Source organism: Ictalurus furcatus, chromosome 24 (assembly GCF_023375685.1).
Source record: "Ictalurus furcatus strain D&B chromosome 24, Billie_1.0, whole genome shotgun sequence".
NCBI lineage: Eukaryota > Metazoa > Chordata > Actinopteri > Siluriformes > Ictaluridae > Ictalurus > Ictalurus furcatus.
This window is the reverse complement of record NC_071278.1, coordinates 411,929-436,654: the sequence shown is the minus strand read 5'-3', so window position 1 is coordinate 436,654 and position 24,726 is coordinate 411,929. Positions and strand designations below refer to the sequence as shown.

Below are 24,726 nucleotides of genomic sequence, written 5' to 3'. Positions count from 1 at the left end.
CTCACAACTTATAGGACTTACAGGATCTGCTGCTGACGTCTCGGTGTCAGATCCCACAGCGCACCTTCAGAGGTCTTGTGGAGTCCACGCCTCGACGAGTCACAGCTGTTTTGGTGGCACAAGGAGAGAAGAACCTACACGATATTAGGCAGGCGGATTTAATGCTACAGATGTAGCTTTTAGAAAATGCTAAGTATAAATGTTTTTCTTTTCAGGTAGAAATAAAAGAAATAAGTTTTCATCCAGTTCTCTTCTGATTACACACACAGTAACATCATGGTGAACTTTTTCTTAAAAAAACAAACAAAAAACACTACACATACAGTGTCCTCCATTAATATTGGTACCCTTGGAAAATATGAACAAAGAAGGCTGTGAAAATTGTCTTTATTGTTTAACCTTTTGATCTTTTGTTAAAAAATTTACAAAAATACTCTACTCTCATGAATATCAAACAATTACAAACAAAAAAGATCAGTTAAATATTGTTGTGCAACAATTATTGGCACCCTTTTAGACAATACTTTGTGCTATCTACCTTTGTCAAGATAACAGCTCTGAGTCCTCCTATAACGCCTGATGAGGTTGGAGAATACATGGTGAGGGATCTGAGACCGTTCCTCCATACAGAACCTCTCCAGATCCTTCACATTTCAAAGGGCACGCTGGTGGACTCCTCTTCAGTTCACCCCACGGGTTTTCTATGGGGTTCAAGTAAGTGGACTGGGATGGTCATGGCAGGACCTTGATTTTGTGGTAACACAACCTGTGTTGTGTGTGTAATTGTTTGATATCCATGAGAGTAGAGTATGTTTGTGATTTTTTTTAACAAAAGATCAAACGGTTAAACAATAAAGACAATTTTTCACAGCCTTCTTTGCTCATATTTACCAAGGGCGCCAATATTAACAGAGGGCAGTGTGCCTGTTTTAAGGGAAAGCAAAATACAGCAGCAAGGATCTAAGGCTAACTAACCCTAGCTGGTAAGGTTTGGTGTAAACTTCTGCAGCCATATGAGAGTATTGTGTGTAGGTGGTATCAATAGGTATTATTAACATGTCCACTAGGGGGCAATCAAATCAAAAACTGCCACCAGTTTCATGTTAGAGTCACAGGTCACCAGGTGTGATCTAAACTTAGAGAGAAAAGTTATAAACTGTTAGCTGAAGCAGTGATTTAAACATTAACCCTATATCAAAGGGTGTATTTCCATAGCAACATTTTCATCTATTTAATTTTAGTTACAATTTATAATTACTGAATATAATATTCCTTATTTGGACTTGAAACACATTTAAACTGCATTTAAACCTGCTGCTGAGATTTATTTTTCATTTAGCATAGAATCAGCGTTAAGAACCTCAGGAGCAGTGTCCATTGGTTGTTCTCTTTGAAAAGGATTATTTCTTGAAGTGAAAGCATTTCAGAATGGACGAGATCATCATCACGAGCACTTCCTGGATGCTTTGAGCTCATTTTAAAGCTGGGACTGTCGTCTGATTAAACATTAATACTGGACAGAAACACAACCTTGGTGTGGAGGACCACGAAAGGTGTTCTGTAAAAAGCCATTTTTATTATTAATTATTAAAGGAGAAAAAGACTGCTCTAGTATCAGTAAAATGGGGTGAATCATTGTAATTGTATTATAATAACACAAACACAACTCTTCTTGAAAGGAGGGATGATTTCTCTTTGATTTTAAAATGAATCATTTCTGTTTATTGTTCACCTGCTGGTTGGTTTACACACAGTGCTGTAGACGCCACCCGGATATTTTGCAGGCGTACATGTCGACCTGTTTGTGTGCTTTGCTTAGCCGTAAACTCTTGGTGGGTCAAGATATAAACACACACACACACACACACACACACACACACACACACACACACACGTAATCACTCCCTCCCTCCAGGATTTCACAATTCTGTGATTGCAGAAATCAAATCAAGGAAAACTAAATCAAGGAAACTCCGCAATAGTCTGAGAAGTTTGCAATTGTTCAAAACAGCAGCAGATTTTCCGCAGGTTCGGACCGAGATGAGTCACATGACATCACGACACGTGTTCAGCCAAAAGATCTTGTTTACCAACAAACATCTTTGTGAAAGAGCGCAGAACTATTTCATGTGAGTGTGATTTCACTCATTTAAATAGTTTTCCACAAAAAAAGCACAAAAACTTGGCAAATTCTGAAAATGAGCCACAGCAAAATCAAACAACCATAAAAAAAAAAAGCCCTCCAGTACGTCCAGTACGGACTGAGGATAGAGGTTTCTGTTCCGAGACTGAATTCAGAAACGCCCGGTGTGAAGACCAGGTCTGTTTCAGAGTAGCATCCTGACACCCTGCTACTGCACCCGGTTTTACTGAACATCTCCCAGATTTATGGACTTTGATTAGTTCAACATCTGACCCCACAGATCAGCTGACTGAATATCAACTTTTAACTACACTGTAATAATTATACAGATAGGTTGTGTACAATCTAATGCATGCACAGGAATAACATCCATCGATCAGTCAGGATTTAAGCGCTGGTTAAAGCAGTAAATGACCGGATTCTGGTCTTGGATCGGGTCGTTGTCTCTGCACCATAGATCACAATGTGTTTCTAGATCAGTGGTCACCAGGTCACCCTCTTCCTTCTGATCTAACTTCCTGCAGGTTTCATCTCCAGCTAAAACCACACCAAACACGCCTGTTTTATTTGATCAAAAACTTCTTAAGGCAATGATGAGATGGTCAGGTGGGCACCATCATGGTTGGATCATCATGGTATATCTCCAGGAACAGGGATGTTACGGGAACATTCTTGACTCGGGTCTTATTTATCTGATCACTACCAGACTGAAGTTGTAAATTATGACTTCTCTTTTCATACTAAAGTTCGGTGTTCCACAAGGTGCTTTTCTCTATACATGCTACTTCTGGGTAGAATTATTCATAAACACTGTATTAGTGTCTAATGCTAGCCCGAGAGCACACAGCTACATGTTTCAACAAAGAAAGATGACAGACACTAGATGCTGAGTAACTTCTAAAAGAAGCAGCGAGATTTCCATAGGTCTATAAATCTGATTTGTGACAATGTCCAGTGTTAAAAGTAGGTAAAACTTTGATGGTACGCCTACATTTCCATATAAGGGCACTAACATACACACTCCATGGTGTCATGTGAAGGCTTCAAACCACATTAATGTCGACAAGGCTGATGGGCAGCAGCCATGTTTTATAGTCCATATAAACAATAGGAAACTGCCATTATTAAAGACGAATAATACATTAGGGATGTTGGTAGAAGTACCCCATGCTACAGAACCAAAAGTTCAGGGGGTAGGGTCAGCCCTGATCTAGCTTCTCCTATTCAGGTACAGACCCCGTCCCCTGGAGTTTCGGCTCTCTGTAGGAGGGGCACATTCTACCGACATTTATTTAAAAAATAACTTGAATTGTGTTGCATAGACACTCAAAGTAAACCAAACATGTCCAAAAGGGGCTACGATAAAGCGCCTTTAACACGTGATCGATATTCTGTAAACGGGAGCGCAACGGGTTCTTCTTCGTTACGATCACACACAAATGCAGCCAATCACTTTGTTTTCAGCTATTTATTTTCATTACTTGAGAGCGTTAAGGTTATAATCCAAACGGGTTTTCTGTTAGGAAATGAATTATCAAAATGTAGTTTTAAAAAAAGTGTATAGTCAGCAGTACATATATATAACGCATGAAAAAAGGGAAAACAAAAAGAAAAGGAAAGGTTAAACACAAAATGGAAATCTAATATTCGTCAATCCTTCCCAAATCAAATCAATCAAATGCACCTAAGTTTGTTATATAGTTCAGCTTTCCCCCCCTTCCTCACCTAATTTCAGGTTATAGGAACATATATTTATATACACACACAATTCTAACTGTGCTCTTTTATATAATGGACTTGGTAATACCAGTGCTCCTGGTAATAAAGGATGAAATGCAATTAAATAATAAAAGAAAAGATACTAATAAATACAAGGGAAACAAAAGAAAAAAAAAAGTTTGCCCAAGTGATTGTAACGTTCACAAAAATTATCCCGTAAAAGTGTGAAACAGAGGCACATCCATGTTTTTTTTCCTGGGGAAACGACTGTCACGAGGACGGAGTAACGATACAGTGACACTCAATCGGGAGAAACACACATTATTATTATTACAACTCCCCGGCTATTGTACAAGGGAAAGGGGGTGATTTGAGACACAGCCCAATCGCGTTAAAAGCATAAAACCCAGGAGAGATTAGTCACTAGAACAAATGTTCTTTAGGAGTCCCGGCATCCTCGACTCCAAGTCGGTCGCGTACTGAAAATAAAAAATAAAAAAATAAATGTGTGGAGGAGGGAGACTTCCTAAAACTAGCATTATAGGGGTTAATATAAATAAAAACGCATACTACAGTGATGTTTTTATAAAAAAGTGTTCCTGTAAATAATACAGTCAGAAGTACGATACAATACAAGGTAAAACCGAAATGCCAGTACAAGCCTATCAATATACACGTTTTGCTTTTTTTTAATTTTGTTGTTTTTTTTAAATTCTTTCCAAAAAGCACAACCTATCATTTTCTATACACTAGCTAATTAGGCGCTGCTTTTTCTTTTCTTTTTTTTTTTTTTGTTTAAACAAGGGTTCTTTAAAATTACAACGCGCAACAGAAAGCAAATCGCAATTCCGTCATCTGCAGAATGATGATAATATTTAATAATAGTCATAATAATTAATAATAATAATAATAATAATAATAATAACGTTTGAAGCTTGTTGTCACACCCAAGTTAGAAAAAAAAATTAGAACATCAAAAGGGAAAACTGAAAAGAAAAAAAAAAAAAGAAAAAACAAACACCCTTGAGAGTTCTACACAACATGGCGACTGCAGTCAGTTTTCAAATGTGACCTGTAATGCGGTCAGATCTAAAACCTACACGTACATCAATCTTACAATGTGTATTTTACACGTGTGTGTTTCGGCGGGAAGTCGACTGTGAGAGAAATGTTTTCTGTGATACAGAATCACCTGTCAGGTGTGACCTCAATGAATAAAACTTTGCTTCTTTATGAATACTTAAATCAGGATACGATTCGTCTAATCGCCGTGATGTCATCAAAACAGATCTGACCTATACGCTGTGATCCGTGAAGCGGTTCTGGATTATAACGTGGTGGATTTAAATGGGAACAGCCTCGCAGCAAACGCTTTACACGCGTCGTTAGGCACATGCCGAAGAACGGTTGTTAACACGTCCCTTTTACTGCGCTTAATAAAACTAAAAAATAATAATAAATTTAAAAAATGTTAATGTCCGCGATATGTCCTTCACACCAAATTCAAGACTGGTGCCCAAATAGTCAAGTCTTTGGTGTGAGGTGGATATTGTGTACACTTCATTTCCTCCTGTACGACGTGAAGGTAAGATCAATCGGCACATGCCTAGTCCCGCTGTAAAGATCTGGAGCAATCACTCGAGTGTAAATCAAGTCTTCAAGATGTACAGAGGTGATATAAAACAACCTTCTGCGTGGAAATGGGTGGGTTAGTCCTCTAAAACCCAAACAACCTGCTCGTCTGAAAAATAATAATAATCATAATAATTATAATAGCACCCCCCCTGCAGATACGGTATCTATAAATGACCTCCAGAAACCTGGTCACTATTCTCTCCATGCACTAAGAAGGTCCTGCTCCCCGCGTGTATTTTATATAAAAGGTCCTGTCGGCATGGTCAGGAAATTCGAGGTGCCCATGGACGTGCTGCTGTTATGGGACCAGTGGACTTTTTGGTGATGTCGCAGGTTCGACTTGCTGGAGAACCGTTTGTCGCACTGCTGGCATGAGAAAGGTTTTTCCTTGGTGTGGATGCGACGGTGGCACACGAGCTGCGTGGAAACGCGGAACGATTTACCGCAGTCGGAGCACTGGTACCGCTTCGGCTCGGTGTGTATGCGGCGGTGGTTTTTGTACGCCATCAGGTTGGAGAATTCTTTCTGACATGGGCTGCAGTAGTAGGTACCAGACTTATGGCTGTTTTTGTGGTTGAGCAGGGAGCTGGCGTGGCGGTACCCGCGCCCGCACTGGTCGCAAACGTGCGGCTTGCGGCTCGTGTCGTTGCGGCTGCGCTGCGGCGGATTCTGATGACAAGCCTGCATCAGGGTCAGGTCAAGCCCGGAACTCCACCCAAGGTCGGAACTGCCACCGGAGGAACCTGCCAGATTCTGCTGCTGCTGCTGCTGGTGGTGGTGGTAGTGCGAGGATTTCTGGGCTCGTACGTGATGCGTCTGCAGGTGCAATCGGAAGCTGGTCTGACTTGGGAATGTGCGCTGGCACTGCGTGCACGTGAATTCTCGCTCTTTCTGGTGGAGCCGGCGGTGGTTTTGGAGCTGAGAGAAGACGCGGAACGCCTTTCCGCATTCCGCGCAGCGGTGCCGTCGCAGCTCCGAATGGATGCGGCGGTGATTTTTCAGAGCGAGCAGGTTGGGGTAGGTCTTGAGGCACACGGCGCAGTGATAGATACCGACGGTGTGAGTGTTTTTATGGTTCAGCAGAGAGCTGGCGTGACGGTATGAACGGCCGCACTGCTCACATCTGTAGAGGGGGGGGGAACAAAAAGAAAGAAAAAAGAAAAGAAAGGGGGGGGGAGAGAGAGAGAGAGAGAGAGAGAGAACCATAAATCTCTTGCTCTGACTTTTAAAAGCTTATTTTATTAAGTGCCCTAGGTTAATCTGTATGTAAAATATCCTGACTGGTATATGTACAGGTATATGATCTTTAATCCAGCTGCCAAAAATATTTAAAATGTCCCAAAAAAAATTTGGTAGATTTAATTGCTAAGCTAATTTATAATAAACACATTCTGCTTGTGCTTTGTTTACAAGGCAGTCCTCTCACTATTTCACTTAAAGTCAATACAAATTCTTCCTGTAGTCAGCAGGACACAAACCTGATCACCTGCTAACAGAATTTACTTTTAAATTATTTATTTTATTTTATTTTTTTAAGCATTTTTGTGTGAATAAAAGGTGTTAGTAGGTGTACTGCTGACTTCCAGAAGGAAATATGTTTGTTCTTTACACATAAAACAGCACATGTACAAAACTCCAAGTCCCATGACTGGGTCTGCTAGTCACCGAGACGCTGATTGGGACCACCACATGTATTTTATTTATTTGTGTCTCGGGAGACACAGATTCTGCTGATATTGCTTTAGCTCCCACAGTTAACGAGCTTAAGAAAGAACAGTACAAACATTGTTTTGAAATTATATAAAAAATTTTTTTTAAAACAACAGTAAGGAAATCTTTAACACAAGACAAAAAACATCTAACTATTCATTATACAGATTAAAATCATGGCAGCCTAGTATTCTAGAGAATAATGCTAACTGAAAGTAAAGGGGTGGTGGGGTAACTTATCTGGTCTCCACTAATCATACTGTCCAAACTTCAGAAAAATCCGAATTCCGGCACGCGAATGGTCCCGAGGAAGCCGGATTGGAGATCATATACCTGTAATAGACACGTAGAGACCCGTGTGATCTTTACTAAGTTCACTTCATAAATCAACGAACAACTAGACGTAAAAACTCACGTGAACCGGCACTCTTCTGCCCCTTCTCTCGAAGTGCTCGAAGTGTCCTTCCTCCTGTACTCGTTGCCTACCTGGTTGTCCCCGCAGCGGTGCCTGGCGAGCCCAGAGCGCCCCTGGAAACTCTTCCCGCAGGTGGGGCATCCGAATCGGGCGTGTCCTTCCTCGTGGACCCTCTGATGGTTGCGCAGGAATCGGGCCAGTCGGAAGGCTTTCCCACAGGTGGAGCAGATGTGCCTCTTCTTCTGCGTGTGGATGCGCATGTGGTTGCGCAGCGCCATGTAGTTGGTGTACGGCTTGTCACAGTAGGAGCAGCTGAAGTTTCCCGTCTTGTGCGTGTTCTTGTGGTTCAGAAGGCTGCTGGCGTGCTTGTACGAGCAGCCACAGAGGTCGCAGGAGAAAGGTCGCTCCTCGCGTTCTGAAGATCCCAGGTCCCCAGGATCCATGGTCAAACCAGAGCTGTTGAGGGAGGCTGAGGAGGAAGGAAGCTGGGCGCTGCAGTTATGCGAAGCAAGGTCGGAGGAGGACCGAAAACACTCGGAGCATCCATTGCACTCGTAGCTTGGGGGAGGAGGTGCCATTTGCTGCTGTACACTGGGACCAGGAAGGTCTTTGCAAAGTTGGTTGGAAGTGTGAGTTTCCAGCTGCCTCTGGTTCCTAAACCCACGTCCACAGTCTTGGCAAGAATACTTCTTGAGAGCAAAATGCATACGCAAGTGATTCTTCATAGCCAGACGGTTGGGGTAGGTGGAGTTGCAAACGTTGCAATGGTACTCGCCGATCTTGTGCAGGTTCTTGTGATTGGCCAGACTGCCGGCGTGACGGTAGGTACGGCCGCACTGATCACAGGCAAAAGGGCGGCGTCCACTTCCATCGTCCACTTGCTGGGACCTCGCCCCGGCGTACGGCTTCTTAAAACCTTGCTGCTGGCCATAATTGGGCATCATCTGGGAAGGGTTCTGCATTTTGGGGTCCCCCATTCTCATCTGCTGCATCTGAGAAGGTCCTCCCTCGTATCGTGATCCGTTATGTTGGTTCATGCTTTGGACGCGCTGATCTCGACCTCCTGTTTTGGCTCGGTGCTCTTCGTGCAGACGAAGATGGTTGATCAACTGCTTTTGGATCTTGAAGGCTTTGCCACACTCCTCGCACTTGTGCCTGCAACACACATAAAGGGGAGAAAAACACAGAAAACCAGAAATGGTGAGAGGAGAGCCAAATCTAAACATACCGTATGAACAGAGAACAACAGTGAAAGCAACGCAGCACACAGCATGGATATCTTACAAATACAGAGATGACTACACAAAAGATCAAATGGTACAGATGTTGTGCAATACATATTGCGTGTTTGTGTGTGTGTGAGAGAGAAAGAGAGCGAGTGTGTGTTGCCCTCATCTTTTTTAATGGAATGGGTTGTACACATTTCTTTAATATTCACAATTGGATTCAAATTGTATTTTTTTGTTTCAGTGATGGCCTGGATAATCACGAGCGGGGAACTCAGTACATACACAGTCAAAGTATGCAAAGAGAACTACACAGTTAGAGTATAATAGGGCACATGCAATGCTGGCTAACCTCTTTAAGTCAAAATGAGTCCTCTGGTGGTTCTTGAGTGCCAGCAGGTTGTAGTAGCGTTTTTGGCAGACAAGGCAGCGGAAGACCCCAGTCTTGTGCGATTTCTTGTGGTTCAGAAGTGAGCATGGATGCCTGTAACCTCTCCCGCACTGGTCACACCTATGTGGCCGATCGTCCGAGCCGGACATTTGCCGGTGGCCCACAGCGCTGCTGCTGGTCCCAGCACCACCACTCATCCCTTTAGCTCCGTTCAAGTCTTTGCTCAGCACTCCGCCTCTCCCCTTGCCTGGGCACAGGTGAGTGATCAGGTGATGGCGATCTGCAAAGAACATGCCACAGTCAACGCAAATGTGGTTCCTTCCATCCATTTTGCCATTAGCACTAGAGCTGCTGCCCCCCAAGCCCTGTCCGGAGCCACCCGGTCGAGGAGGTCCGTGGACCAACTGGTGATTAAGAAGGTCGTGTTTTTTACTGAAAGTCTGGCCACATATACTACAAACCAGCAGACTGGCTTGACTACCCTCTTGCCGCCTCCTCCACTCACCTACAGGCGAAAAGGAGGAGGAAGGTCCGGCACCGTGGTTCACGCCATGGCTGCGTAAGTGGCTACGAAGGGCCCGAAGACTTGCGTAATGGTTCCCACAGACTGTGCACTGGTAGACTTCACCATCATCTTTTTCTTCGACTCTCTTAGACTGGCCTCCCTGACTTCCTCCATACTGCTCTTGTCCACGTCGCTGGCGGCTGCCTTCTTTGAGGCTGGAGCTGCTTGCTGGCAAAGAAGAACCACTTGAGGTGTGGAAGCCCATGTTTCCCATGTAGCCATTGGACAAACTGCCCTGTTCAGCACACATGCTCCGGTCTGACTGGCGACTGTTCTGCGGATGGCCAGAGTTGCCCTGAGCCAGCGAACCATCAAACCGGTCATGGAACTCCAGCGAATCGAGGCCACTGCTATGGCCACCGTCTGGAACAAAATGGGCGGCATCATCGAGATTACCAGAAAGTGAGATGGGAGTCGTCGTGCCATTCTCCTGATCCTGAGAATGCACAAAGCCTTGTTGGGAGTCTAGGCCTGTCATGGGCTCGGAAGATAGCCAGTCACCTTCTGAGCTCATACCCTGAGAGTTTGGGCGGGATTTGTGACTGCGGAGGTGGCTGTGAAGTGCTGCAAGGTGAGGATACTCCTTACAGCAAATGGTGCACTGGTACTGCCCTGTTTGATGACAGCGCTTGTGATTAACGAGACTCCCTGCATGCCGATAGCTTTTTCCACACTCTTGACACTTGAACCTGCGGTCTGCGTCATCAATGGATGAGGACTGCTGCTGGGATCTGGATTCCTCGCTGGGCGAGGACACAGATGGCTGGGAGTTGGAGCCCAGGCTATCTGAATTTAGGATAGAGGGTCCCACATGGGCATGTGGTGGGGGGTGAGATTCATGGGTCAAGTAGTGCAGTTTGAGACTTTCCACATCGGAATGTCCTGACCCACAGTACGCACATGTATAAATGGGACTGTTGACAGGAGGACCTAGCATCTGATCGTAACGTTTGTCAGGTAACGGGGGAAGTGGAAGAGGGTCGCCAAGAGCTGGGGTGTACGGATTGATCGTTGGGGAACGGACAGTGCTGAGATTGTGCGGCACTATCCCTGGGAAACTACGCGTCAGCCCCAACGACGACGACGCAGCATTATGCAACAGGATGTGCTCCTGAAAGTCACTCTTATTGGGTAAAGAAACCTGGCACAGGTGGCAAAAGCAGGCTGCCATGTCGTCGTTTTGGGGGGCAGGGGGGCGATGATCGGACGATGCCTCGGGCACGAGGCTTCCCATGGACATCCCGGGAGGCTTGAACTTGGAATGGTTGCGCTCATGGGCCCCGAGCGCTGCCAGATTGCTGAACTGCTTGTAACATACGGTACACTTGTAAGTGCCTTCCTGATGGGACTTCTTGTGGTTGACCAAGCTGCCGTGGTGCCGGTAGGTCCTGTCACACTGGTCACACTTGAACGGTCTGTCCCAAGCATCTTCGGACCCCGGAGACTTCTGCTTGTCGTGGTCCGCCATCATGCTGCCGCTGCTGTTCAGGTGGCCCCGGTAACCTGTGTCAGAAAGATCTTGTGCTAAGCCATAATCCCTATCTTCATCAACACCATCCTCATTCTCCTCTTCAGCTTGTGCACTAGGAGACAGAGTGTGAATGCGGAGGTGGTTCTTCAGGGCTATTGCATTGGGTAGTGTTCTGGTACACACTGGGCACTGGAATGAACCCAGCTCGTGGGACTTTTTGTGCGACGCCAAGCTACTGGCATGCTTGAAAATTCGTCCACACTGTTCACATTCAAATCTGCCAATCGCTTCTTGGTGATAGTGGGCTTTCATATGCTCCAGAAGGCTAGGTGTACTTGGGCATATCATGTCGCATTCTTTGCAAGGAAAACCCTTGGCACGATTCATATCATGCATAGCCATGATGAAAAATTTGAAATGGAAGGGGAAAATGTCCACATAAAATGATCCTCGAACATAGAAGAAAGGGGGGGCAATGTGTGATGCTCAGCTCTCTGCTTCTGTGGTATCAGCCATTTTACCTGGGAGGCAGATTTTTCGCTCCAGTCAGCCTTTCAAATCCACTCGGATCCCGGCGGTTCAGAGAGCGTCTGGACAGATGCGGGGCGCCAGATGGGGAAGACTACGAAGACACAAAAGAAAAAAAAGAGACATAAAAAAATTCTAAGGAATTTACCCACACCTACAAGCAGAGGTCCAAGACATGACGAAAGCTCCGCTTAAAAAAAAAACAAAACACCGTGTTGATATCTTTTTGGAAAAGACAAATGTAACATCAGACCACCGTGCAGAAATGATGCTGAACAGGTCATGAAGTGATGATGACACTAATCCGTGATATTTTACTTTGTCTGGTTTGAGAATATTTGCATTTGAGAACAGTGAACTTAAGAGAAAAAGTGCAATGCTAATGCAACGATTATGACATCACTGATTAAAGTATTTACAGCTACAGCACAGCAAGCTAGCTATAAACCACACAGAAACACATGCAGTTAACGGCTGATTAGCGAATCGTTTCTAACAGACGCTAGTCATGGAGCTGGATATTTCAGATGGAAATCCTTCACTAGCTTATATGCAAGGACACGCTGAAAGTGACCTGCACTTCTTTCACCTTCGTACTAAACTAACGCCCTGTCTGTTCCGCTGTATGTTATTCAGTGTCTGAAAGGCGTAAGAAAGTACATAGTGACATTTGAAGCCCACTCCAGTCGGCTGCCTGCCAGCGTCCAATTCCACATTCCTACTTCTGGAGGTCTAGGAGGTTATTTGGACCACCATGATGGCATAGGAGTCGAGGTGAATTATGCAAAAAAAAAAAAAAAACTACAACAACGAGGGGTTCAGCTTCTTTAGCACTTATTCGAGTAAAAATCAGATTATCTGTCTCAAATAGATTATATGATGTATTAGAACATGTTCTTCTGCAGTTGAAACAGGAGTCCTGGAGTTTTGATGGAGAACGCAGTAGGCCAGAGTTTCAGTGGAGATCAGCTTTTCCCATTGGGGAAATCTTAATTCCAACTACTGCAGGTACTCGAGTATCTGACTTAGAAAAATTGTTCGCCTCTCCGTCACACTTACTGCTTTTCCGAAATCTCAAAATCTATCGTACGTGACGCAAACACAACCTCACTAGACTAAACAGTACAATGTAAACTTTCTGCTCGCTGTATTTTAGATCTTTAACGATGGCAAAACGTGTTAAAATACGGTTTATTTAATGGTTGTGCGAGTTGCCACGGTCGCCAAACGTTGTGTTTCGCGTAAGTCCGACGTGACGTGAACGTGCTGCGAAGACATGCGGTTGTACACCGCTTTCAGGTCCTTGTGAGCACGTTTAGTTGATCGCAGGTGTGCGCTGCAGCTGTTCTCTCCACATCAGGAATGTTAGAGTTAACAGGCTTTAAACCCAAGTGCTCCGGCGCACCATACCAGAGCAATCGTGTACGCAGTGTATTATGGTAACTGCACACATTCCGTTAGTTTTGCACATCCATCTGGATTCTTTTGCTCCATCGAGTGTGTTAAAACACACACACAGTGAAACGCCAGATGGGTCCAGAGTCGCAAAACGATCACGTTACATTACACCGTCCTCCGTAGTGGGAACTAGGAGGGAAAGTGTGTGTACTTTATTTCTAGGTCACTGGACATTTTTAATAAAGTCATTCAGTGGTGAATTTTCTGTATCCAGGTACTAGGCACATGCTGATATTTTTCAGAATATATTCAGTACATTGATATTTATATAGAGGGTAAACCCCACACTGTGGCTTGCGTCTGATTGCGGATTGGACATTGTACCTGAAAAGGAGGTCCTTATGTCTGTCCTTACGCTGCAGTGACCGTATTGTGATACATCTGTGAAGAGAATATTGTGCAGTGAATATTGCAGCGTGTTGAACGGGATCTCGGCTACACGTGTGTAGCGTCACATCATCAACTTATTATATTATAGAAGTATTAAAATTAGATTATTCTGACTTTACACACGTCGTGTGTATAAAGTATAACCTGTTAATGACTAAGACCTTTACAATAATAACCATGACAACATTGTGACATTCTCAAGAACAAACCATTTTATGGTGTTCGCCATGTCTGTATAAATCATTAAAAGAAAGTCGCAGCACTTCAACCATCTAAAGAGGCAGTATATATTTATTATTTCATCCAACTTTGGGTTTGGTTTATTTATTTTTATATTATTTTAAATTTGAGAGTTATGTTTGGTACTGCACGGCACAGTGTAATCAGAAATCCAATACTTCCACATCACTGAACACTGGGTGTAATAAAATCTGGATTTAATGAAGCCTGTAAGTGTTTACTTTAACAAGAACACAAAGGATGCTCTCTCTAACACTCAGAACTCTGTAACGGTGTATATTTATTACCACGGGGTTAACCCCAAACTCCCCCGCTTTTACTCGCCGGCAATCCCCTTCTTATTTCCCTTCTGAACTGACAGGAGGAGACACTGACTGGTCTGTTCCACACACACACACACACACACAGTCTCTCTCTGGGACAGGATCAGACCTCTGCCTCAGTCAGAACTCAGTACAAGAGTTAGGTTCTGAGATGTTTGGGAGTCCAGTGGGTTCTGTTACTACAACTAAAGCTATTTGTGAACGCTGAAGTAGATCCACGCACAGGCAGAGAGAAAGACAGACAGACAGAGAGAGAGAAAGACAGACAGAGAGAGAGAGAGAAAGACAGACAGAGAGAGACAGAAAGACAGACAGAGAGAGAAAGACAGACAGACAGAGAGAGAAAGACAGAGAGACAGAAAGACAGACAGAGAGAGAGAGAAAGCGAGAGAGAGAAAGACAGAGAGAGAGAGAGAGAGAGAGAGAAAGACAGAGAGAGAAAGACAGACAGACAGAGAGAGAAAAACAGAGAGACAGAAAGACAGACAGAGAGAGAAAGACAGAGAGAGAGAGAGAGAGAGAGAGAAAGACAGAGAGAGAGAAAGACAGACAGACAGAGAACTCACACCTGAAGCGTCTGAGAACAAATAAAACATTTAGAGTAATTAGCATATTGCAGGATATAAGGGTGTCACACACCTGGATTCACTCTCTCTCTCTCTCTCTCTCTCACACACACACCCCAGGTCTGTAATAAAGCAGTGAATTCAGCAGGAGTGTACACTCCATTCACACAGGAGTTAACCTCATTTACATTAATATAAAAGTTAAACTCCAGCAGTAAAGTCGTGTGATGTGGAGGTTTCTCATCTGGTCACTGGAACATCACCGTTATAACCCCGAATCACTAAAACCTGACACACAGCGCTTTACAAACAAAAACAACACACTGAGTCAGTGTCTGAGAGACAGATGTGAATGAGCACTAGTGCTGAACTTTGACAGGGAAATGTAACAAATTTTTGGGCTCTAAAACGTGATGTGACCCGGTGATGAAACACCCGAACCCAGCAGGAGGAAGCTATACAGTCCAGTCCTGATGGCTGACAGCTGATAAATATCTGAGTTCTGTTGTGCATCAGCATTAAAGTCACAGATGATGGTACTGATACAACCCTCTAACACAACCTAAAAACAGGTGAAACTTATTAAATATTAAAAATTATCAATTAAAGAGGTAAAAGGCACGCGCTCGAGGTGTGACCTTGGTCTGTCACATCTTCACATTTACTCAAATAGCAGCATTTCTACTGGAACAAGGCAGAGCTGTGGCCCGCGCGCGGGCTGCGTCCCAAACCGCGCACACTCTCACTCATCTCCATGTCAAACTAGTACACTACCTGCCGTCTCCATGGTGACCCGTGCGACTGAGACCGCCCTATCTTCACACCCTAGTTAGTGCTGTAGTGTGCGGATTGGGATGGAACCGGTCTTATCCCCCCCTATTTCCCCCCTGACGAATTGGGCAGCGTCAAAAGGCCGATATACGCCGAACAGAAATGTGTAGAAAACTTGTTTTAATGACTTAGCTTGTGAATAATGTCCACGTACATGATTTATTTTAAACTGGAATAATGAATACTTACTTACACGCGGTTTATTTTCCCGCGGATTCCTTTTTGCCCGAGGAGGAAAAAAAAAAAAACATTAGCTGGCTCGGCTAAATTAGCTTAGCTAGATCAGTTGTGAAAATATAAATAAATGTATTTGTAAATGATACAGCCAGGGTTAAATGGTCACTTTGTTGTTTTAATATCGCATAAAATAATGTAAATGTGCATATTTTGTTTGTAGCACACCCGCGCCCTGTTAGCTATCTATCCAGCTGGCTTTGTGGGTGTAGCTAGCATAGCGCTAACCAGCTAACTCCAGCTAGCATAGTTAGCAGGCTAACACCCCCGCGATGCTGAGAGGAAAAAAGAACAGCGGGGTAGAAATTATTGCCAGTTAAAAATATAAATAATAATAATGACATATTTAATTAAAATCTGACCGATATTTCTCTCAGCATCAGTAGAGTGGTGTAAAACTGCTAAGCTAAGCGGCGCTAACTAGCTCGTTAGCTGTAGCTTTGAATCAACACAAAGCTCCGCGGCGGTGTGTGAGAAAGAGAGGGAGAGAGAGCCGTTATCTCACCGACTGGAAACCATTGTTTTAAATAAAATAATAAATAAAGCTCAGACTTACCCGACAGCGGGAGAACGGATCAGGAGCTCTGTTCTTTGCTAATCTACGCGCATGAATTATAAACTCATTCCCTCGCCATATTTTTTTTTTATATCCCGCTTCAGTGAAAGCGCTCGCGCAACGACGCCGTCTCTTTTTTTTTTTTTTTCTTTTTTTTCTCCTCACCCCTGTTCGACACACTTCCTGCAGGCTTCAATGGATTCTCGAGCGCCTTGGTTGGTTTCTTTTTTCCCGCACCCGTATCCGGACACGTCCCGCCCTTCCGCGCTGTGACGTGTCCTCACGCCGGTCTGGGATTGGTTAACTAGTTCGTGCTCGTGCTCAGTTCGCAAATCAGAGCGTGGCTTTCCGGTCTTGACGTGGCACGCGCAGGAGGCGGGTTATTTTGTTTTTTAAGCAGAGTGCGGGTGGGGAAAAACAAGACTGAGGCGGATGGATGGAGGCGAGCTGCGGACTCGCTTTACCGCGTCACTCTGTAAACACACCGTCCGACCTCCATGAAATCTGCCTTTGTTTACTCTTCCCAGAGTTTAAACCATGATATTCAGAGCTTATGTGTCGTTTAAAACTCACCCTGTGTTAGTAACGCTCGCGCACAGCTGAGTTAGTGCTCCAGAGCGTGAAGACCACCATCTTCATCATCATCACCACCACCGAGCAGTCCTCCATCATGGAGCTCACAGACCCAGATCAGATCCAACTCACTGGATTTGACTCGTTCCTGTCTCTATCACTCTTTAATAAACCAAAATAAGGTGTGTTTTTTTGTTTAAGATTGTAATTTACATTAAAGTCTGAATTAAAGCTGGAGCTCCCAGTTCCCGAGAAAACAAATGCAGATATTCACTCCTTTAAAAAAAATAATTTTGATCAGTTTTAACATCTATACATGTCACTTTATAGGTGTACAATATACTAACCAGACGATCGGTTGCTATGCACAAAGTATTGGCACCTTCACCTGTGCTTCATCCATCAACAGAACGGAGGCACTGATGGAGCTCCACTGAGCAGATCATCGCTTGAGCAATTTCTTTTTATCACAATGTTTTACTGAGAGAGCTCGGGTTACTGACTGTGTGGAGTTTCTGCATGGGTTTCCTCTGGGTTCTCCATTTTCCTCCCACCTCCAAAGAACATGCCAGTAGGTGGACTGATGATGCTAAATTTCCCCCTAGAAGCGGATGAGTGTGTGTACTGGGTGCGATGAAGCAGAAGAAACGTGTTTTATGTGTGTTAGGTCAGTGGTTTTCAAAGTTGGGGCCGCGGCCCCCTTGGGGGCCGCCAGGGGGCGCTCAGGGGGCCTCAACAATTTGGTGTGAAAAAAGAATTCTCACTCTCAGACAACCACACACACACACACACACACACACACACAATTCCTAATATACTGTAATGTAAAGATGTAAGATGTAGTTATTAATATATAAAAAAGGGGGATATATTCAGAAGTCTCTATTTTTAATGTGTTTTAAAGACATCTTGCAAAAGGGGGGCCTCGGTCAAATGTTAATGCCATTTGGAGGGCCTTGCCCTGGAAAAGTTTGGGAACCCCTGTGTTAAGTGATGTGGAACATCAGCGAAACAACTTCCTGTTCTCTCTTACGCAGCTATAAACAACCGTTCCCTCACCATCCCTCTCTTTATTCTCTCTCTCTATTCTCTCTCTCTATTCCCTCTCTTTATTCTCTCTCTTTATTCCCTCTCTCAAAATATTAAACAAAAATATTATACTCGGTAATTTATTTATTGAGGAAAATTATCCAATATTACAGATCTGTGAGGGGCAAAAGTATGTGCACCTTTTCTTTCAGTATGTGGTGTGACCCCCTTGTGCAGTAATAACTGCAGATAAACGTTTGGGGTAACTGTTGATCAGGCCTGCACATCGTCTTGGAGGAGTTTTATCCCGTTCCTCAGTACAGAACAGCTTCAACTCTGGGATGTTGGTGGGTTTCCTCACATGAACTGCTCGCTTCAGGTTCTTCCACAACATTTCTATTGGATTAAGGTCAGGACTTTGACTTGGCCGTTCCAAAACATTAACTTTATTCTTCTTTAACCGTTCTTTGGTAGAACGACTCGTGTGTTTAGGCTCGTTGTCTTGCTGTATGACCGACTTTCTCTTCAGATTCAGTTCATGGACAGATGTCCTGATATTGTCCTTTAGAGTTCACTGGTATCATTCAGAATTCATGATACTTCATTCATTCTTTTGCCCCTCACAGATATGTAATATTGGATCATTTTCATCAATAAATAAATGACTAAGTGTAATATTTTTTGTCTCGTTTGAATAATTGGGTTCTCTTTATCTACTTTTAGGACTCGTGAAAAGTTGATGAAGTTTTAGGTCACATTTATGAAGACATACAGAAAATTCTAAAGGGTTCACAAACTTTCAAGCACCACTTGTGTAAATTACGTTTCTAATTTCTAAAATGTAAATGTTTTATCATGGTGTAGTTTTATTACCAGTTTTTTTTTCTTCTGAAAAAGAAACAGAAAACACAAAATGTATATCTCATTGTATAAAGTACTGGGGGGGGGGGGGGGGGGCTTCTCAGAGGGTTCTAGCTTTTTAAAGTGGTTCCACTTGGAAACCTGTTCCAACAGGGAAACTTTCTGAAGTAAGGTTTTACATACTGTAGATTCCACAGAGAGACAATTTGAAAATAGCTCATTGTTAAATCTAACTGCTAATCAGCTGGTGGCTTAACATTGCTAGCTTTACCTTCTTTAGCATCGAATTTTGTGTCAAAATCTTACTTAATCAAACGCAGACGTGGCTCATTACAAATATACATGAGTGAAAAGGAAATATCTCCACACTTATATGTACTGTAATGAGAAGATTCTGCACCACATAGAAAAGCAATTACACCATGGACAGTGTGAAATACAACACACACACACACACACACACACACACACACACACAGTTGCTTTTCATTTCTGAGACAAGGACATAGCGCCACACTGAAAAGCAAAACCTTCCACAATAGTTGCAGTGAGAATGAAGAAATAATGAGCCAACACATCTCTAAAGGGCGTTCCTTCACATGGATGGCAACACAACACCTCTTTGTAAATGACCTCCTCAATCCTTCCTCGTCTTCTCCAGTTACAGCCACAGCCCCGGGTACGGCTGAAGGCTATGATCAGAGAGATAATTGCATTTCACTGTGGCACAACTACAACACACTGATGAAACTAAACTGCAATGCAAAGAGGAATTATATCCACTTCTGAAGCAAAGTCAGCATTTAATTCTTAAAACCTATTCCTCAGCTGATTGTTTTTCTCTGAGGTTTTTGCTTTTTGTTGTGGTGCACTGTCCTTGTGTCACAAATGAAAAGAAATATAGCATGTGTACTGCATGAATATTGAAATTAGACCATTCATACAATATACAGGTCCAGATATATGTTCAAGGGAGTATCAGCAGGTAAATTAAGGAACTGTGCTTAAGTATTTTTGGCAAAACTGCCCACTGTTGAAATGATGCAAATATATTTTCCATGTATACATCTTTAAAGGACTTAATCCTAAAAACTAACTAAAAAAATAGGATTTGCGACTATTGGAGCTGAGGGAGAGTATGCTTGCAGCCCAACATAGTGTTTAAATTGATTCCATATTCTCAGAGAGGTTTTAATTATTCTATTAAATTCTAAATCTATTTTATTTATTTTATAATAATGTAAAAGAAAAAAAGGGACGTTATAAGACAATAAGGGATGTAGTAATGGATGCTAACCAAGCAGGGGATACTGAATAAGGGAAATACTAAAGCCTGTACTCTATAGTCTTAATAATAGAATAAAAAAATTGGGCAGAGCCCAATTTATTTTTTTAAATCCAGATGAGTTCCAGAATGAGAGACTTAAGTTTATTTTTTTTTTTTAAAAAAAAGGTACATGATGAAACAAGAAAAAGAACCTGGGAAGAACTTTCACCGTAACAGAACTGATATGGGCAGTGAAGGATTGTCATGTATCAGCCTGACGATCCATCCGTCTCTGCACGCATCTCTGCTTGCCTGTCGGACATCTTGGTCTGGATGAGGGAACACCATCTTAAGCTCAACTTGGCAAAATCTGAGCTTCTCGTCATCCCGGCCTGTCCCTCAATCAACCACAACCTCACTGTACAGCTCGGCTCAACCACACTCATGCCAACCAGGACGGCCAGGAACCTTGGGGTGATTCTTGATGACAGCTTGACCTTTACAGACCATATCTCAGCAACTGCAAGGTCCTGTAGGTTCATCCTGTACAACATCAAGAAAATCCAACCCTACCTCACCGAACAGGCTACACAGATACTAGTCCAGGCTCTTGTTATCTCTAAACTGGACTACTGCAACTCACTACTCTCGGGTCTCCCAGCCAGCTCCATCAAACCCCTTCAGATGATTCAGAATGCAGCAGCACGCCTCGTCTTCAACCAGCCCAAGAGAACCCATGTCACACCCCTCTTCATCTCCCTCCACTGGCTTCCTGTAGCTGCCCGCATCAAGTTCAAGGCCTTGATACTCACCTACAAGACCTTGTCAGGAACAGCGCCCCCTACCTCAACTCTCTCCTGAAGGCTTATGTTCCCTCACGCAATCTGCGATCAATTAGTGACCGATGTTTAGTAGATCCCACTCAGCGTGGCGCAAGGTCCCTTTCCAGAACCTTCACACTAACTGTTCCTCAGTGGTGGAATGAACTTCCAATCTCAATCCGGACCGCAGAAGCTTTAACCATCTTCAAAAAACAGCTAAAGACCCACCTGTTCCGTGAACACCTAACCAACCCATAAAAAAAATAAATAAAAAATTGCACTTACACCTCTACTCTGTGCACTTTTCTTCCTCTGGAACTCAATTAACGGATCTTGTACAGTAGCACTACTCGTATTGTATTTATAAAGTTAACAAATAAATAAAAAGAACAAGAACATGACTGACTGCCCTGCTGAAAAAAAGATGATAAAAAGCCTCACAGAATTTGTAATGGTTATAATGGGAATTGTATTGGTTTTATTGGAAACTTTAATGGTTCCTGTTGGTCTCTACTGGTAATTTGTTGCCTTCATTGATGGCATGTTCTGTCTAGTGGATGCCATTAAGGACCAATAATGGTAATGGTTTTAATGGTTAGCTGATGTTTTGTAATGGTATTTGTAGTGGAAACCATTAGAATTTCTGTGATGATTTCTATTTTTCTTTTTTTCAGCAGGGTGGACTGGTAAACATACAAAAGTACAAAGATTAAAATATTCATGTTGTGATCTCTGAGATTTGTAATGAGAACTTTGTTTACTGTACTTTAAGTTTAAACAAACAAACAAGGAGTAAAATATTTTTTTTTTCATCTTTTGATGATTAAGAGTTCATGTAATATTTTAAGATAGCATTAACACTTAGGTATCATCTGAATTTGTGTGTCTCTTTCATAGACAGTGTATCAGTAAAGATTATTAATGGTGTCTCGGTCTCAGAGAGGAACACTGGAATGTTGACTACGTTCACACAGAGACAATATGCACTAACGCTTTCACTTCAACTATAGTTTTATAATCAAATGGACACACTTTTAATTGTACATCAGTGAGTTCCTACAGCTGGATCACTGCTGAGATTCAATATAATAACACTTCTGCTTGTGCAATGTTGCTTATAGTTTATAACTGTATTGGGTGTGATAAAAGTGTTGTTTATACACAATAATCTGTGAGGAAAGTCACTTTGTGGTGGGAACTGGACTCTCAGTGAAGCAGAAGAGTAATAAATGTTTATTCGTGTATTTTAAACATTCTCTGGAGTTCTGCTTCGTGTCGAGAATAAATACAGCTCCAAACCCAATTCTGTCTAAACAACAAAGGAACCAGAGCATCATCACGCGCCATTTTCCGCAACCACAACTTCCGGTTTCTCTGTCGTAAATACGCGAAGAAACGGCGCCTACACTTTTCCCTGATTATAGTACTAGCTTTTCCCATAAATCTTTACTGTACATTGTGGCTAATGGAATGCTAAACCCGCCTATAGCAGACATTTGCGATATTTTCTGCTTGTATGACTACAGTTTTATCCGCTGTTGTCATTAGGTAGTTAGCTACAAGCTAATCCGTGAGCTCTGAGTGTGTCACACCAAGCTAATAACCGCCTAGCCACCGCGTCGGTAGAATGCCCGGATGAGAGGGCGGGACCTGATTTGTCCAGTCACTGCATATAGCGCGGTTAATAAAATGGCCTACAAATTTAATTACAATATTTATTTATTTAAAAAAAGGTTTTTATAAACAATATTATAAAATGCAATGTTATATTACACAATCTAATCCAACAACGAAGATTCAGGCTCAGCCTATTACATTAACAGTCCACTTCCGGTGCGAGCTTTAACGCTAGTTTTCTGCCTCGGAGCTGAAGGGAAAATGGCGGCTGCAGTCACACCTTAAAGCGGGTGTGTTCTGGAGAATGAGTCATTAACAATGTTAGGGTGGATAAAGATATCAACAACACTGTTATTATATACATGAACACTTCTAATAGATTCTTTATTAAAAGAAGTTTGAGACAGGGTTGTCCAATCAGTCCTTTTTTTGTTGTTGTTTTTAATTGCAGTAGAACTGTTTTCTGTAGCTTTAAACACTGATAAAATGAAGAGTCCCACACTGGATTAAACAGTTCTCAGCTAGTGGATGATTCACTCTTTGTTTACAAGATAAACACTAAATTCAGGATGAAAACAAGACAATCTGAATATTTTCAATTGCTTCTGGTTTAAAATATATATTTTTTAATCAAAATGTGAAATAGTCTGTTTATGTGATACAAATGAAAGAAAATATACCCATTAAAACTTGGAATACACATTACAAACAAACAAACAAACAAACAAACAAACAAAAACCTCCACTAAAGATTAGTCCTCAACTTTACCCTTGGACTACAAAAAAGAAAAATGATTAAATATGGTAAAAAAAAAAAAAATTCTGTTTCATATTTATAATGGTCCCAATTTTAGGAAGGGTCTTACTGTGTCCAAAGCGGACAGTTTGTCCAGATTTGTTTACCCTTCTCTTTGTTTTTGTTTGACTTGTAAGGACATTAAGAACCCCCCCCCCCCCCTTTTTTTTTTTTTTTTTTTTTTTTTTTTACAATTTTATTTGGAGAAGCAATACTTGCCCTCTTTAAAGTTGTTTTTATGTGTGACAAAAGCAGAATGTGAATTAGAAGTACATAAAAAAATACAACCTCAGTTTCAGTGCTGGTTATCTTAAGAAACATCTGGAATCTTCAGATTATCTTGCAGATATTAAGGGTAGGTTACACTGCTCTCATATGATATTTATTTATTTATTTTTGTGGTATTGTATTTTGTAACTTGGAAATTTTTAATAAAAAAAGAAAGAAAATTGCGACCACAAAAAAGCATGTTTTCATGTAACAAATCAATACCATTTTGCAAGTATTAAACACAAATTTCAAATAAATACATGAAAATAAATGTTTAAACAACCATGAATAGGTCTGAATTTAAACATTTCATGCATAGCGAATTAAAATATGACAAAATATTTTAGTATGTGACTTTATTAATCCCTGGTGGAAAATGATAGCAGCATAGATACAAAACAAGACAGCACACATAAGTAAAATGAGAAATTAAATATGCAAAAGTAGCCAAGAAATATGAGATATACATACAAATAACAACATATTTATGTTACAGTGAGCACAATCCAGGAATGTGCAGAAAGGGGGCTTGCAAACGCAAACAAACCCTTGGTATAATAGGAGCAGTGTTGTGTCTGGGGTTTGGAGGTGTTTGTAGCTGGCTAAAGGAGTAAAATCTTGAGGTAATAAGGATATTTTTTCCTGTCCATTAGCATGCGTGGTAGCTTTTAGTGGTCACCAACCCTCTTCTTTGAGATCTACCTTCCTGCAGGTTTCATCTCCAACCAAAATCTAACACCTGTTTTAGCTGATCAGGAGCTTCTTAAGGCAGTGATTAGATGGTCAGGTGGCCACCATTATGGTTGGAGCTAAAGTCTTCAGGAAGGTAGACCTCCAGGAACAGGGTTGGTGACCACTGCACTAGACATAACAGCACCAATAAAAGGCAACAAATTACCAGTAGAGACCCACAGGGACCATTAAAACCAATGCAGTTTCCATTATAACCATTACAAATTCTATTCTAGGGTTTCTATTGGGGTTTTTTTCAGCAGGGACATCAGGTGTTCTGAAAAAAATTATACAGTGTAACACTGATTACAAGCACTTACCGAAGATGAATGAATAGATAGATAGATAGATAGATAGAT

At 42.3% G+C, this 24,726-nt stretch overlaps 1 protein-coding gene across 7 annotated transcripts; it reads right to left on the bottom strand.

Moving 5' to 3' along the window:
- Positions 1-3,707: 3,707 nt before the first annotated feature.
- si:dkey-89b17.4 (zinc finger protein 646) lies at positions 3,708-16,734 on the bottom strand. 7 transcript variants are annotated; one of them, XM_053613005.1, is made up of 6 exons: positions 16,402-16,727; positions 15,801-15,829; positions 13,586-13,642; positions 9,201-11,897; positions 7,623-8,777; positions 3,708-6,620 (listed from the first exon to the last, which is right to left on the bottom strand). In XM_053613005.1, the coding sequence occupies exons 4-6, from the start codon at positions 11,675-11,677 to the stop codon at positions 5,735-5,737; spliced, it is 4,518 nt and encodes a 1,505-aa protein (XP_053468980.1). In that variant the 5' UTR covers positions 11,678-11,897; positions 13,586-13,642; positions 15,801-15,829; positions 16,402-16,727; the 3' UTR covers positions 3,708-5,734. The 7 variants fall into 7 exon arrangements, with proteins under 7 accessions (XP_053468980.1, XP_053468982.1, XP_053468983.1 ...); XM_053613007.1 differs by lacking the exon at positions 15,801-15,829 and having other exon boundaries at positions 9,201-9,519; positions 9,745-11,897; positions 16,402-16,725; XM_053613008.1 differs by lacking the exon at positions 15,801-15,829 and having other exon boundaries at positions 9,201-11,307; positions 11,797-11,897; positions 16,402-16,722.
- Between the last annotated feature and the right edge of the window lie 7,992 nt (positions 16,735-24,726).

Excerpts from the sequence above, each read along its gene's own strand:
- si:dkey-89b17.4 (XM_053613005.1), bottom strand. The coding sequence starts at position 11,677 with ATGGCTATGCATGATATGAATCGTGCCAAGGGTTTTCCTTGCAAAGAA. Across the intron at positions 8,778-9,200 it reads ACTCATTTTGACTTAAAGAG|GCACAAGTGCGAGGAGTGTG; the intron begins GTTAGCCAGCAT and ends TGTGTGTTGCAG. Across the intron at positions 6,621-7,622 it reads GCAGAAGAGTGCCGGTTCAC|ATGTGAGCAGTGCGGCCGTT; the intron begins GTGAGTTTTTAC and ends CCCCCTCTACAG.